Source organism: Protopterus annectens, chromosome 14.part0 (assembly GCF_019279795.1).
Source record: "Protopterus annectens isolate FY-2018-M chromosome 14.part0, PAN1.0, whole genome shotgun sequence".
Classification (NCBI taxonomy): Eukaryota; Metazoa; Chordata; order Ceratodontiformes; family Protopteridae; genus Protopterus; species Protopterus annectens.
This window is the reverse complement of record NC_056748.1, coordinates 673,446,443-673,462,887: the sequence shown is the minus strand read 5'-3', so window position 1 is coordinate 673,462,887 and position 16,445 is coordinate 673,446,443. Positions and strand designations below refer to the sequence as shown.

At 40.6% G+C, this 16,445-nt stretch overlaps 1 protein-coding gene across 1 annotated transcript in view; it reads right to left on the bottom strand.

The window, feature by feature from the left end:
- The window catches only part of PRKG1 (protein kinase cGMP-dependent 1), a 3,380,995-nt gene that overhangs the window by 106,242 nt on the left and 3,258,308 nt on the right, over positions 1–16,445 (bottom strand). The window contains exon 13 of the mRNA XM_044056419.1: positions 15,287–15,428. Coding sequence (XP_043912354.1) covers positions 15,287–15,428 — 142 coding nt within the window. The remainder of the gene's footprint in view (positions 1–15,286; positions 15,429–16,445) is intronic.

The following is a 16,445-nucleotide window of genomic DNA, read 5'->3' as shown; positions in this document are numbered from 1 at the left end:
TTTTGGCTGTGGCAGTTTTCATGCTTTTTTTTTTTATGACTATCTCTCAGGAAAAAAACATGGTTTACAGTGCGAGTATGATGCTTATGACTGACAAAATAATGTATGCAGCATACTATAAACCTACTTATTATGAAAAAGAACCTGTTTTTATTTTTGTAGGGATGACAGCTGAAAAAGCTACATCAATTCTTCAGTATGTATCTGGCAGCATTTGGGGATATGTATATATTTTGAACATGAAGTGGAATGGGGCAAAATCATATGGCTGTTAGTGCAAAATTAAAATTTCTGACTTCAGGCTTAGACTTCAGGAACTATCTCCTCTTTATCTTACTACCTCTAGACAAAGCCTAAAATAATGGAGAGAGACAAAGGCCCAAATGTTGAGACAGCTTTTAAATATTGCTCTTATTATCTTAGAAAGCTGCTAGAATAACAAGATCTGTGTGAAAGATATGAAGTCTGAAATGGAATGTTTGACATTATTTAATGACTTTAATCCTCAGTGATTTGCCAGAAAACCACAAATTTTATGTGGAACAGACCAAAAATATGAGGAAAATATGCACATTGTATGAAAATTTGGACAGTTGAGAGGTATACCACCTTGACAGAGGAGACCTGTGCCGAACATGCATGCCATTGATGGATATCTTACTATATCATATTGCATAAACTATCTCCCATGACCTGAACATGAGAGTACACTCTGTCTCAATAGACCTGAATATCAAGTGTACTATGGGGAAACTTAATTTTATATAAACTTCTACAATTCTAAAATCTACAAGTTCCATCAGAGGTCTCAGGGCATCCAGATCCTCGATATGCAGTGGGCCATGAGCTTGTTCAGAAAAAGAAATATGAGCAGGTATCAGATCATCTCACTTTAGGATGGCTTTTATATGTATGCCATACTCTGCCACTTACAATGAGAGCTCTGTATCCTTAAAAGCAACAACAGTTTGCTGCTGTATCGGTGTCTTGAGATGTGCAAGTTTAATGTCGCCAAAACTCTCTCAGGGATCATTAAAATTTTTCTTGTTCTATTAAGTGCCACAATGAAAATGTAATAAAGCAAGTTACAAGTCCTGTCACCCCCAGTGGATGACCTTTATGCATATGAGTTGTTAAAGGAACTTATTTACACACTGCAGAAGCCCATTCCAAATTCCTATGTCAGTGTTTTATCCACTATAATTATCTAAACACATCATCTGGCATTCTGTCCAAATTCATCTGAAGAACATATATATTTTGTGTATGTCAACATTCTGCTTTTTTTCTCACCAGTACCAAATGAAGTTGTTGACAGCAATTTTGGGCAAAATTAAAAACAAAATCTGAGCATCTGACTTGTGTCAAGAACAAGAGCAACAATAAAAATGTTTGTGTTAAAAATTAAAAAAAAAAAAACAGTGACCACAGGACTGGCTATCAAGAAGACATGATTAACAAAGACATGCATCTGGGACATTTCTCCCCAGGCCTCTGCTGAAAATTGGCTTAATTCCAAGTCAAACTTTCCCAGTAAACAAATGTTAAATAAATAAAATAATGAAACCAAAATGTAGTAGGAACCATTTAACCAATAACTCCAAACTGAAAACAAATGGTCCAGGCACACTGAGGATGGATGAGAATATATCTTTTATAAAAATATAATATAAAAGCGATTTCACCCTGCCCAAATGCAAGGCTTTTTCAAGTAATAAAACAAAAAATTAAAAGTGCTTCCATTTAAATACCCTTTACCCTCTAAAAAGGTGCCAATTCTTTAAAGACACAAAGTTTACAGAAACTAAAATGTTTAAAGAGACCAAAGTATTTAAAAGGACATACACTCCCTTTTCATTACAACAATGCATACTAATATTAAACACATTTCTTTTTACATTGTCCATTTCATGTAGTTTGTAAACATATCTTATTGTACAATGCATGTAAAACCTGAAACCAAACTATAATTTCTTTGCTTTTTTAACTAAGTATGGTTTAACGGATATATCGCCATTGAGACCTTGGGGGGGGGGGGGGTAGTTGCATTTAATTTTAACTGCCAGTGTGTCTCCCTGCAACTCAACCAGTTTTCCCAGTCTCCTCCCCTGGGGTCCATTAGAACATGTTCTAAAATTCCAAACATAAACCCTTTATGACCCGGTTCTATATGAAGATGTCTGTATAATGCATTATTTGAATTCTTCTTCCTAATATTGTATGTATGTTCATATATATGTTTACTTAATGTCCTCTCAGATTTTCCCACATGGAAACTAGGACAATCTCTACACACTGCAAGGTATACTATACCTTTTGTCATACAGTTTCCCTTCCTGAATTTGATAACACTGTTTAATCCATTGTGCAACACTATTTGTTCCTTATTTATAATGTACCTGCAGTATCCACATCTTCTACACCTTTGTGTACCTACAACCCCCTGGTTATCCATATTATTTTTATTTTTCTCAAAATGTTTCTTTAAATTCATTCCTGTTTTAAAGACAAATTGAGGAGCCTCACCTAATTTATGCACAATCTCTTGGTTAAATTTCAGTATTTTCCAGTTGTTCTCCACTATATTTTTTATTTCTTTTGAATTACTGTGGTACTGAATCACTAAAGCCCTGCCAAAACTTTGATGTTCTTCATCTCACATTGCTGCAGTCATAACCTGTGGGGTAGTCCGCTGTCCTCGATCGGCCCGAATACCAAAGAGCTGGGCTGGCGTCGGTCATTGTCGCCTAGAGCTGACGTCAGTACGTCGTAGTACATAAGCGCATGACCGACGCCATATCCTCAGTCTTTCTTGCCGCGTGGTCCGAAGCAGAAGCAGCGTTTGCAAGTGCCGTTCGGCGTTCTGAAATTTTCATTTATCGAGTTTCAGACCGAAGACCTAGTTGGGCTAAGTACCCCGTTGGGGAAATCTTTGTCTTTTCTTGCCTCAGTTATCTGGATGTCATAAGGATTTTCATTCTTTCTGTATTCCTTGCTTAGGGCCTGAGCACGACGTAGTTGGGTGTCGCTTTTGTGCTAGATTTAACAAGCGCACCATTAAACGGAGATTAGACTGTGCCAGGCTTGTTTTCAGTAAAAGGTGTAACTATAACATGCCGTCGGATCCTCCGACGCCCGCTACTGCTAAAAAGCGTAAAGATAGATCTTTAAAGTCTAAACCGGATGAGTCGTCCGTTGCGGACGCCGGTTCTACGGAGCCTCCAGTTGAACCTGTGGATCCTGCCGAGGGTTCGGCTGAATTCCATGGGGAACCTTTACTTTTACAGGAGTTGGCCTCTCAGGAGTTAGGCCCGGCTGAAGGTGCTTCTCAGGTGTCTGTAATTCCATCTTTACAGAAGGTTATTAGGCCTTCTACTTCAGTGGCTAAAGCCCATGCTAAGGCCAAACCTTGTCATGTTGGCCCTGGTCATAGTTCTAGCTCTCCAGCCCCTGTTCCTAAAAAGCATATGTTAAAAATGGCTGAGGACTTGATTCCTTTGATCAGGGGTTCTATGCCCCCCCGGAGAAGAGGCCTAGGGTGGAGGCAGATTTAGAGGGGAATTCCCTTCTTATTTGGATTCGGATGCAGAGGACTCCTGTCCTTCTGCTTCTCCTCCAGAGGATTTTTCTTTTTCTGAGACTTTACATTCCATGAGGGAGCATTTCAAGTGGGAAGGTCAGGATTTTTCGGATTTTCGGAAACGACTCAGGGAATTTTTGTTTCTGCCACAGCATAGGCCCTTGGCTATTCCTTCTGTCTTAGAAGTTGTTCAGGATGTTTTTTCTGAATCTTCCCTTAATCCTGATTCTTTACCTCCTGCCCCTGTTAAGCCAGACAGATATTATAGAGTTCCTGAAGCACATAAGTATTTGTACAAGAGTCCTAGAGCTGATCCGGAAACTATTACTCAAGGTCTGAAGGGTATTAGGGCTTCTGTGGCTAAGAATCCAGTTCCTTTGGATAAAGATTCTAGAGCTTTAGATAGATGGGGAAAAAGTGTACACCTCCTCTACGTTAGCTATGAGGGCTTTGAATTGCCAATTTCATATGCTGAAGTATCAGAATTTGTTGTTAGGTCAATTGAAATCTAAGGTGGATGCTTTATCTGAGGGTATAGAGTGTAAGGAGCTCCAGGAGTTGGTTCATGCATCAGATCAAGTTGGCAAGCATTCTTTGCAGTGTGGTTTCGATGCTCTTCAGGCTGCATCCAGGGTGGCTGCTACAGGTTCAGTTATTCGTAGACATGCCTGGCTTAAGGATCAAAATTTGTCAGAGCATGTTAAGGCTCGGATTTTGGATGCTCCTCTTCAATCTGAAGTACTTTTTGGTTCTTCTGTGGAATCGGTTTTAAAAAAAGATGGAAGATAAGGCTAAGTCTATGCAGACGGTCAAAGATTTTATGCAGGTGCAGCCCCCTAAGTTTAGTAGGAATTGGCCTGCTAGAGGATGGTCTTTTCCTTCTTCGGATTATCAGTCTAAGGGCAGGTCTAGGCGGGGTAGAGGCAGAGCTCACGCTCAGGGTTCTTTCAGACATAGGACTTGGAGTTCTCCTACACAGTCTTCTGGTGAGGGCAGGGGTCAGCCTTTTCGTAAACAGATCCAATGACCTGTATCTTCCGCTGCCAGACCATTCTCTACTGGCAGCTCCTCTAGGAGGAAAGTTGGGACTTTTCAAACAAAACTGGCATTTGGTCACCCAGGACAAATGGGTGTTGGATATAATAAATCACGGGTACAAGTTTTATTTTCACACTTTTCCTCCTTTCAAAGGCATGTCGGATGTGCCTCCTCAGCAAAGGATGGAGGCTCAGGAGCAAATTTCTTTACTTTTACAGATGGGGGCAATTCAGGTGGTCCCTCCGTCAGAAGTAGGCCTAGGTTTTTATTCCCGTCTATTCCTAGTGCCACAGAAAGGAAACACTTGGAGGCCAATTCTGGATTTGTCCATTCTCAATACCTACCTAGACATTCCAAAGTTCAAGATGTTAACATTACAACAACTTCTGCCTATGCTGGGTGAAGATCACTGGATGGTAACCCTGGATCTCAAAGAGGCCTATCTTCACATCCCTATCAGGCCCAGCTGCAGGAGATTCCTGAGATTTCGGGCTGGTACTTCTCATTATCAGTTCTCTGCATTGCCCTTTGGTTTATCTACTGCGCCCAGGGTATTCACAAAAGTTCTGGCTCCTGTAATTGCTTTTTTCAGACAGAGAGGAATACAGATTTATCCTTATCTGGACGATTGCCTGATTCTTGCTCGAAACAAAGACAAGTTACTACAACATCTCCAGTATGTAATGGCAGTTTTAAGGTGCCTAGGGTATTCTGTGAACGAAATAAAGTCCAGTCTAGTGCCCTCTGAGGACATGTGCTTTCTGGGTGTGAGACTGAATACAGCTTCTCAGATGGCATTTCTGACCCCGGACAAACAAAGAACTCTTCATCTATACTTCCAGCAGTTATCAGTAATGTCCAGGCTGACTGCAAGGACAGTCCTTCAAGCCTTGGGGTTCATGGCATCTTGCATTCTAGTACTTCCCAATGCCAAACTGCATATGAGGAAGCTACAATGGTATCTCAAAAGTGTGTGGACTCAACACTGCCACGGTTTGGACACTGTCATTCGGATTATACCTTGCATCCAGAAGGAATTCTTGTGGTGGGCTCAGGAATGTCACCTAAACAGGGGACTCTCTGTGACCCGACCAGAGGCGAGTCAGATCCTAACGACGGATGCCTCGGACTTGGCTTGGGGAGCACACTTCAATGGGAAATGGATACAAGACATGTGGCCTCCCGAACTACTACATTTGCATATCAACATGAAGGAAATGTTAGCAGTCCAATTTGCTCTGATGGCCTTCAAGGACCTACTTCAGCCGGGACAGGTGCTGATTCAAACAGACAACACAACAGTCATGTGGTACATCAACAAGCAGGGGGGAACCCATTCCTACCCTCTTTGCAGACAAGCAATGATTTTGTGGGAGACTGCTCTGAGTTTGCAAATCAATCTTCAAGCATGGTTTCTGCCAGGAGCACAGAACTCCCTAGCAGATGTATTGAGCAGGCAAATTGTGGATCCCCACGAGTGGAAACTGGATCCTCAGGTATTCAAACAATTGACCGTGGCTTGGGGAACTCCAGACATAGATCTGTTCGCTTCTCCACTGAATTTTCAACTGCCAAAATTTTGCACAAAGATGTTCCACCCAACTGCTTGGAAAGTGGATGCTCTATCTTTCAGTTGGAACAACCTTCATGTTTATGCTTTTCCTCCTCTGCCTCTTCTTCCCAAGGTACTCTTGAAAGTCAGGCGGGACAAGCCTTGCATGATTCTAATAGCACCAGATTGGCCACGTCAGCATTGGTATCCTCTGCTGAGGAGTTTAATTCAGGAGCCTCCTTGGCTTCTGCCACAGGTTCCTCATTTGTTAACCCAGTCAAACAATCATTTTCTCAATGTTCAGGTGCAGTCCCTGCATCTGACAGCCTGGCGTATTCTGTGATGGAGCCGGTGGGGTCTCAGCTTCCTCAACAGGTTTTAGATGTCATTTTGGAACCCAGGCAGCCTAGTAGTAGAAAGGTTTATGCTGATAAATGGAAGAGATTTTTTCTTTGGAGCACTGCAAAGGGCTTTGATGTTTCAGTGCCTAATTTGAGTTTTGCACTACAGTATCTTACTGAATTACTGGACAAGGGTTTGTCATTCTCTTCTGTGAAGGTTCATGCTGCAGCCATTTCTGCTCACTATGATTGTGACCCTCCTTTATTTTCTCATCCTTTGTTCAAACAATTTCTTAGAGGGGCAAAGAATATAAGACCCCCACGTAGAGCTCCTACTCCTTCCTGGGATCTCAATTTTGTGTTAGAGAAGCTTACTTTACCTCCTTTTGAACCTGCAGCTACGTCTGAACTGAAGTTTTTGTCTTGGAAGACTGCTTTTTTGTTGGCCATTACTTCTGCTAGGAGGGTATCTGAATTGCAGGCACTCATGGCAGTTTAACCCTTTCTGATATTTCATAAGGATAGAGTTTCTTTGCGGACTAACCCTACTTTTATGCCTAAAGTGATCTCTAATGTGGCCTTGAACCAGTCTATTCATTTGCCTACTTTTTATGCTGATCCCCAAAATAAGGGGGAAAAGTCTTGCATTCTTTGGATATCCACAGGCAGTTATGTTACTATTTGAGCAGAACTAAGGAGTTCAGACAGACTCAACAGTTATTTGTTTCTTTTGCTTTGGGTTCACAAGGGAAAGCTGTTTCAAAGCAGACTATTTCAAAGTGGATTGGTCAATGTATTGCTTTTTGTTATTCTCATCATGGGAAGAATGTTCCTGCTGGGATCAGACCTCATTCTACTAGGGCTACTGCCACATCTACTGATTTTTTGAGGGGTGTAGCTACTAAGGATATTTTGGAGGCAGCTACTTGGAGTTTAGTACACACTTTTGCTAAGCATTACCATCTCCCTCTTTATTCCAAGTCCAGGGCTGGGTTTGCCACTGCAATTTTACAGGGCATGTTAGCAGCTCCTAATGCTATTTAGTTTGCCAGCCTCCCTTTTCCTTTGCTTTGGGATTCTACCCACAGGTTATGACTGCAGCAATGTGAGACGAAGAACATAGTACAGTTTTGTACCTACCATAAATGTAGATGTTCGAGGATCTACATTGCTGCAGTCCAATTATCCCTCCCTCCTTCCCCTCTATAGTTTGTGGTTGCTGTGTTTTTTATTTTAGGATTATCTTTATTTCCACACTGGTAGTTGTGGGGTGTTTACTATTTTGGCTCTGGCCTTCTTTCATTCTTAGGCCTTCTGACATCTGGGGCAAGAAAGACTGAGGATATGGTGTCGGTCATGCGCTTATGTACTACGACGTACTGACGTCAGCTCTAGGCAACAATGACTGACGCCAGCCCAGCTCTTTGGTATTCGGGCCGATCGAGGACAGTGGACTACCCCACAGGTTATGACTGCAGCAATGTAGATCCTCGAACATCTACATTTATGGTAGGTACAAAACTGTACTTTCTGTAGCATGGTGCTTTTAAGGGTTATATTGAGTGTCCCCTAACAAAGGCATATATTTCCCTCAATTACTTACCTTGCATGCACAGAAATCAGGTACCTTGTGGTTTGGTTTGGCTGGTGTTAGAAACAGTGTTTACTGATTTAGCACTGCAGTTGTGTCTCTGCTACTGATTCAAGTGACTGTTAAGTGTTAATTTTACTTTTTCTTGTATGCACAGAATAATTGGCTGCTAATGTATTGTGCATGATTTATGAACCTGTTTCCAAAGTTATGGCACTGTGATGTTTTAGCTGTTGAAGTACCCTCAAACTGTTGCAGTAGCATCTGTTCTCCTGCTATCTATTCTTTCTCTCCTGCTCTCTCCACTCTATCCTCAGACCTGTATCTGTTAACACCCTCCTATTTCCTCATTACATCCTTTAACCTGTCTTGGTCTCATTCTCCTAGCTTCACTCTCTCTTTTTCTCTCTCTCTTCACAGCAGACTTGGGCAACTCTGCAGTCCACGGCTACCACCCCACCCATACAGTCTAGGAAGAAATGAGAAGTGCAAAACTAAACTGAGGATGTACCCTTTAACCTGAAGGGCAGGGGCAGTCCACCCAGGCATTCTACCTTTGTGTATGCTGAAGAGCAGGGGCAGTCCACCCAGGCATTCTACCTTTGTGTATGTGAAGCTTTAACATTTTACTTATTAGTTCTCAGTGTGCTGTTAACACTGACTGTTTGAGCCTTGTGCCCCCCCCCCCCATCTTGTGTAGTAATCTTAACTGTCCACTAGACAGTATACACTTAATCCAGGTCCTTCCTATTCTCAGTGATTAAAACTTAACCCCCCAAGCAGCACTTCCAGTGTTGTTTGCCTTAGTTTTGTATCACTTGAGCCCCACCTGTTTATTTGCATCTCTATACATTCCCCCTCATTGCTAATGTATCTGCTACACTAATCTGTGCACAAACTGGCTACTAATAAGCAAGTCAATGTGAAGACACACTCCCAACCTTAATAAACTTTGTTGCCTCTTCTGTCCTTCACTTTACAAGTAGAGTTTGTATTACTACTCACCCCCTCTGAGGCCTTCACTCATAGCTTTCCACTGCTTGCCTCTCAGGTTTGGCTGGTTTCTTTCACTGCACCTGGTTCACACCCGAAATACTAAGTCTATATAACATCCCTGCTGTTTATGGAGCTATCTTTAAATTACTAGTCTCCCACCAGGGCACAAGTATTCATCTGCAGTTGAATTCTGGTCACTGGTAAGCCATTAGACCTCAGGGAATTTCTTAGTGTTGTTTTTAGCTAATTATTTGGTCACTACTTAAAGAGCTACTAGTGGCAAATATAATCTCCTTTACCTCCCCAATTGTGTACTATCAATCTACAGTATAAAACTAGAGAAATAAAATATAATATTTTACAATTACTTACCTTGCATGCACAGAAATCAGGTAGCTTGTGGTTTGGTTTGGTCCCACTGTGGTGGGGCTTGCTCTGCACCTCACCCTGCCCCCAGATCCCAACTGCCCCAGTGGTGCTAAATTTAAAGCACTACAAACCATACCCCATCCACTATAACCTATCAAAGATAACCTCCTATATCAACCCCCCCCCCACCTGCCACTAATCTTCCTAGTCATCTTAACTTACTCCTGCTCCAAATACATTTCCAACATAATGCCCCAGCCAGGCACTATGTTATCTCCCAAAATACTGCTACTGTTTTCACTGTTACCTCTGTTACTCATTCCATATCTCCTCAGCACCTATGAAAATCAGCCCTACCTAGGTTACCACTACCCAAAATCCTAAACTATCACCACATCAATATCAAACAATACTGACCATTTCATAATTCCCTAAATACATGACCACATCATTCCTAAAATCTACCACCCGATTAGACCCAGGTATATCAGCCCCAAAACTAAACATTACCTACATGGTTTTACGCAGCTCATATCCTCCTCCACCAGGATAGGCAAACCCAAAAGCAAAGACAGTATCCTAGATTGGATACTTATCAACAGACACCATTATATGTACATGTCAGGGACCCTCCCAGATGACCTAAGTGACCACTTACTTAAGTACATTATCAAGCACAAGGTCAACAACCCCCACTAGACCACCTTTAAAACCCTCAGAAATAATAAGAACTTCATCTCCACCAACCTTCAAAATGAACTTAAAGCTTGCAATTGGTCAATCCTAAAGCACCTTTCACTGGACAATGCAGTAGCATACTTTAATTCCATATTCCTTAATATTCTTGATTCTCACGCTCCTGCTCACTCCATTAGAACCAAAACAAGAATTGCCCCGTGGCTCTCAAAAGAGACTAAATCTAAAATCATAGCTAGAAATAAGGCATGGGACAAATGGCATGCACAAAAGGCTCACTAGATCAACTAAGATACCAACCGCTAAGGAAACACACAAAGAACTCTATTATACTAGACAAAAAAAAACTTCTACTCCCATCTTCAACAAAAACATCACAACAAACCTCAAAAGTTTTGGGCAGGAATAAACAAACTTCTTTACCCAGGACAGTCCTCCACTCCTACCCCATCAGCCTCCCACCATAAGTCCACAGAGGATATTGCAAATACCTTCAAAAGTGTCTTCACAGAGACTATCCAATCCCTAGCCAGCCAACTGGCACCCAGCTGCTCCAACCCAAATTCTGCCACAGCCAATGCCCCACTCTCCTTTAGCTAATGCCCTACTCTCCTTTAGCTAATACACCACTCTCCTCTAGCTTTCAGCCTGTTTCTACATCAATATCAGATCTCTAATTAAGAAATTAAAACCAACTACTCTAGCAGCTGATCTCCTCCCACCAGAGTATCCGCAAAAAGCAGCAGATGCCATAGCATACTGCATCTCCATCATAATCAAAAGAACCTTATCTGAAGCCACCATCCCCTCCATTTGCAAAATATCTCATGTAATACCACTCCATAAAGGAGGCAACTTCTTTGAACTGCCAAACTATAGACCCATAGCTATTCTGTCACCATTGGCTAAAATTATGGAGGTGTGTGTCCATAAACAATGTATGCATTATCTTACCCAGAATAAGCTGTTGGCTAGCTCTCAGCATGGTTTTAGGCCACACAACAGTATCACCTCAGCCCTCCTATCCTTCTCTAACATCATAAACCATAACCAAAATAATAGCAAACTTTCCTCAGCCCTCTTTTTAGATCTCTCCAAGGCCTTCTATGTGGTCAGCCACCAAATACTCATGCGCACCCTTAAGGCATACTTACTAAATAGCTGTGCACTTCAGTGGTTCCAGTATTACCCGTGTGGTAGACAACAAGCCATCCTATGGCAGGACAAACCATCAACCCATCTACTCATCACCCTAGTATCCCCCAGGGCTCCATACTAGAACCCCTTCTTTTCTCTCTCTCTCTCTCTTAATGACCTCCCCACTGTCATCCCAAATGCTACCTGTATCCAATATGTGGATGACTCCACCTTAATTTGTCGGTCACCTCCCTGACAGATTTAATGACAGTAACCCAGACAGAATACCTTCAATATAGTTGAAAACTAGCTCTCTAACCATCAGATGATATTAAACCCTAACAAAACAAAGTTGCTTCTTTTCTCCCCCACTTGTAAGTCTTCCTCACTACTCTTTACCATAAGATCTAATAATGGTACCATTATCTCCCCAGATGTACAAACCAAAGTCTTAGGCATCACAATAGACAACACCCTCAAATTTGATATCCACGTCAATCAATCTATCAAAACCATTAACAAAAAAACTTGGCTCCCTCTATAAGATCAAACCTTTCCTTACTCCATTTTCTAGGACTGCTTTTGCTCATTCCCATCTACTCTCCACTCTTCTCTACGCCTCCCCCTCTACTCACTAATCTGAACAAATCCACTCAAACTCTCCAGCTGTTATAACCATATTGCTAGATTTGAAACAGGCATGGCCTATATGACCCACCTCTGTCACAACCTAAATCTTCTGTGGTGGCTAGAATGGCTTAGCCTACTTCAGTACAACCAGCTTATAATTGCCCATAAAGTTCTCAACCACCATGATAATATACCTGCACTTAAAAATATCATCACCCTTATAGCAAACTGAGGTCACTTCGCTCTTCTAATAAACTACTGGTTCAAACATCCAAAATCGACAACTCTGTTTGCTAAGTCTGTTGGCAAAACTTGTAACTCTCTTCCAGCTGATCTTACTCTCGAACCCTCTCTTACTCAGTTCAAAAAAAGCCTCAAGCTATAGTTTAAAACTCGCTGGCTATGTCCTTGTTCAAAGCCCAACTAGATCCTCCTCTATAGTCTGTAATCATGTTACATTGCCTAGTCACTTTGTCAACACTGTTTTAAAAATGTATGATTATATTACCTGCTTGCTCAACTGGAGCCTGTAAACTGTGTGTAACCTGTAATCATTTTGTGATTTTTACTGTATGTTTTTCCTTGGAGCTTTTCTCCCTTGGCCTCCGCTGAAAATGGACATGTATCCAGTCAGACTATCCCAGTCAACAAATGTAAAATAAAATAAAACATTATTAAAAGAAGAAATGCAGCACTACTTAATTCATCACTATTCTTTGCCATTGGCAGGAAGTAAAGGCATTTACTTTTGCCACTAATGAAACAATGGCGCACAACATGATTGCTAAACTGAAAGGTGCATAAACAAGCCATTCAGGCATGATATGACCAACTAAAATGGCAGCCATTTACATCATAAAAGTGAAAAAAAAAGATAATCTCTATATCAAAGGGGTTTTTTACTCACTGACTGGCCTGATGTGTCCACTGTATTCGGTACTCATCAGTCCAGTCATTGATCCCTCCAGTATGTAGCTCTCCAAATATTTGACATAAATCAAATGACTGCTTCTTGCTAAGAAAATCAAGAGCCTAAATCATAAGAACTATGTAGACTGTCTCAAAGACTTCTCCTCCTTCTCGTGTGTCATAGAGGGTACTGAGGTGTGATCTTTGCCTCATGAAACGAGCCTCAGTAGACCCCATCCTGTCAGATCTACTTCAATAGTACAGGCTAACACAGAAGGTCTTTGGCTAATGAAGTTTGCAGATGACTGCAAACTAGGAGCCATAATTGAAACTCCTAACGATGTGGACATCCTACAAAAGGGCCTCACTAAGACAGATGCCTGGTGTCAAAGCCATGGCCTCAAGCTCAATGCCAAACAGTGCATTATCATCCCCTTTGGCAAAAACTCTGTACCCATGAAGTACAGCATAGGCAGTAGTATACTTAACACCAAAAGTGTGATAAGAGACCTTGGTCACTCCTTTGATAATCACATTGCCACAGTAGTCAGGAAATCCTTCTACATGGCACGCCTCATCACAAAAGGTTCCTCATCCAGAAAAAAAGAGGTCATTGTTCCCCTCTACTCATCACTCATTAGACCCATTATAGAGTACAACACCACTTTTGGTATGTACCTCACAAGACATCTACAACAACTGGAAAGGCTGCAGAAATACCTCACATAGAGGATTACTGGCCTCAAACAGATGCCCTATGCAGACCATCTCAAAAAAACTCCAGCTTTACTCTGTTGCATATCACCTACTCAGATGTGATCCCTGCCTAACATACAAAGCTGTCAGACCCAGAGCTGTTGGACATGCTCTACTTAAAGAAATCCCAATCCCGCTGAGCTGCATGCTCTAGGGACCTAAACCTTGTCACCGCAATAAACAGAACATGCCAGAGGGATAGATTCCTGTCCCAGAGACTTTCCATACTCTGGAATAAATTACCTATCTATATCAAACAAAGCTCCTCATTAGCACTCTTCAAGAAAAATATTGATGATTGGATGGGAAATAGGAAATTCACCCCAAGGATCACTTCTGTGGCTCTGCTCGACAGTGGCACAGGAAAATAATTTTCTTGGGTGGCAAAAGCCAGGGTACCTTTTTGGCTGGGCTTGTATAGGCCCCAGGGCCAATAGCCTAGTACCTACCTATGAACCTATGAATAGGGAGATAAACACTTGCTCACGAGATCTAAATCTCTTTTGCAACACATTGTAGATATAAATATATATTGCAGAACTTTGGAGCTATCTTGGTCTCCATATAAAAGACCATACTTCCCTTACACTATTCAAACATAATCTGGTTAAATGGATGGGTATTCACAAATTCACCCCTGGTTTAGTACCCTTGACTGTCACTGACTGGGGAAATATGCAAATGTTTGACATGTCTCTAGGTTATTTTTATTTAAAATATAAGGGCTAAAACTTCAAGGGAAGTATGGCTAGGTTTGAAAGCATCTCCATGGATCAATAAACTTGTAAGTATCTATGAATCTATGCAATGCTGCCACAGCAGACATATGAAGACACAGTGAAATAATACAAAAGACATTTCTTTGTGGAAAAAAAAATAGAAAAGACATTTAATGACCTTTGGCAGGTAAAAATAGTCCAAGGTAGGAGCGTGTTTATCAAAACAACTGTACTTGAAAAAGACAAAGTAATTTGAAAACAGCTTTGGAACTATGATTAGCATGGAAGCTGCATAAGTTTCAACTGTCTAGATTTTTGCAGAATGTCCAGATTTTTGTCTCATATTTTTGGTCTGTTCCTCAAATAATCATAGAGGATTGAGGTCAGTAAACCATGACATACACTTGAGTTTCAAACTTCATATCCTTCTGAAAAATGAATGCTAGCACAAATCCTATAATTATAGCAAGTTTATAAGAGCAATGCTTAAAATATTTCCCTATTTTGGGGCTTTTACTCCACTATTATTTTAGGCTTTGTTCAGATTTCTTGTGTAAGAGGTTGACAGGTATGGTCGTACTTCAAATGACAGGGTAGAAGATACACAGAACTAAAGCTGTGTGAGTTTGCAAGGTCATGAATGGTAAGAAAATGCCTTCATTTGTTTCAAAGAGTAGAGAAGTTCCACATGACAGCAGAAATAATTAGATTACAGGTTAACTTATGCAGATTACACAGCACGAAGAGGAGGCAGTCTACAAAAATTATACTGATCTGTTGTTAAATTCTGTGCTTCAGGTAATGCTATATGTTGTCTGAAGCATAGCAGATGATAGTCCTAGTATGTGGATCTATGGATGGAAAAACCTTCTAAGTGGTGACATAGTGATAGTAAAATTGCAATTTGTTTTCATTTCTTAAGATCAATGTGGAATTATAACTACAAGCATTGTGAACATAATTGAAGCGTACCAGTTTTGCATAGCCTCGATGGTCTAGGATGAGATTTTCTGGTTTGAGGTCTCTGTATATAATTCCTTTGGAATGCAGATAGGCAAATGCTTCTACTACACATGCTGTATAAAACCGGGTGGTAGAATCCTCAAATGAGCCTCTGTTTAAAAAAAAGACAAAACAGATCAATAACTTATTATTTGCTATTTTTAAATGGAGGAAGATAAGCTTTGCAATTAATAGTAACTAGAAGCCAGAAATATCAGATATTTCTGGCACTGTACATACAAGCACAAAGGCTTAAATGTATAGTAAAACATGCACATGCACAGACACATATACACACACACACACACACACACACACACACACATATATATATATATATATATATATATATATATAGGGAGAGAGAGAGAGATAAAGAGAGATCTGTAATTACTTTCACAGATGTGCTTATGCAATATATAAAAAGGCACATTTAAGTAACATTTTTGTAGATATACGCAGAAAAATTCTGGACATTTTGACTATTTTATCAGTACTTGGTGAAGAATGTCTGTTGCACTTACCTAGTTTAAAATATAACAGAGCGATGCAGATAATCTATTATTATGTATACATTTGCTGCTGCGGGTCATGGATTTCAGTCAAACTTCAGTAAGACACAGCCTTCAGAAAATATGCTTAGAAATGTTCAAGCATACCAACTTAAACTCAGACAACAGTCATCTTAGTTTTTATCATTCTATCTTACAGAATTTTCAAAGCATTATGAAACAGATAAAAGCATAATGTTATGGTTTGCACAGAAACTAAGGCTAATGGCAAATGTCTTTGATTTAATAACATCTTACAGATATAAAATTTGTAAAAAAATAAATTAAATTAATATTTTAATATGTAACACAACACAACACTTTTTTCACTATGGTCCCTGCAGAATGTTGGGCTCTACTTTTTTTGGTTTGCTTGTTTGCTTACTTATGTTTTATTAAAGGGGTTAATCCTGCTAAGGAAAATGTATTTCAAAGGGGTCCCTAGGAGAATAGCTTCCATATAAATGGAAAGTAAGATGATAGCACAATGGTTTACTCGTTTTATAGTTGAATAAGCAGATATTACATGTGGCGGTTGTCAGATTAGTGTTTGCAATGCAGGTAATGTTAGCATTACT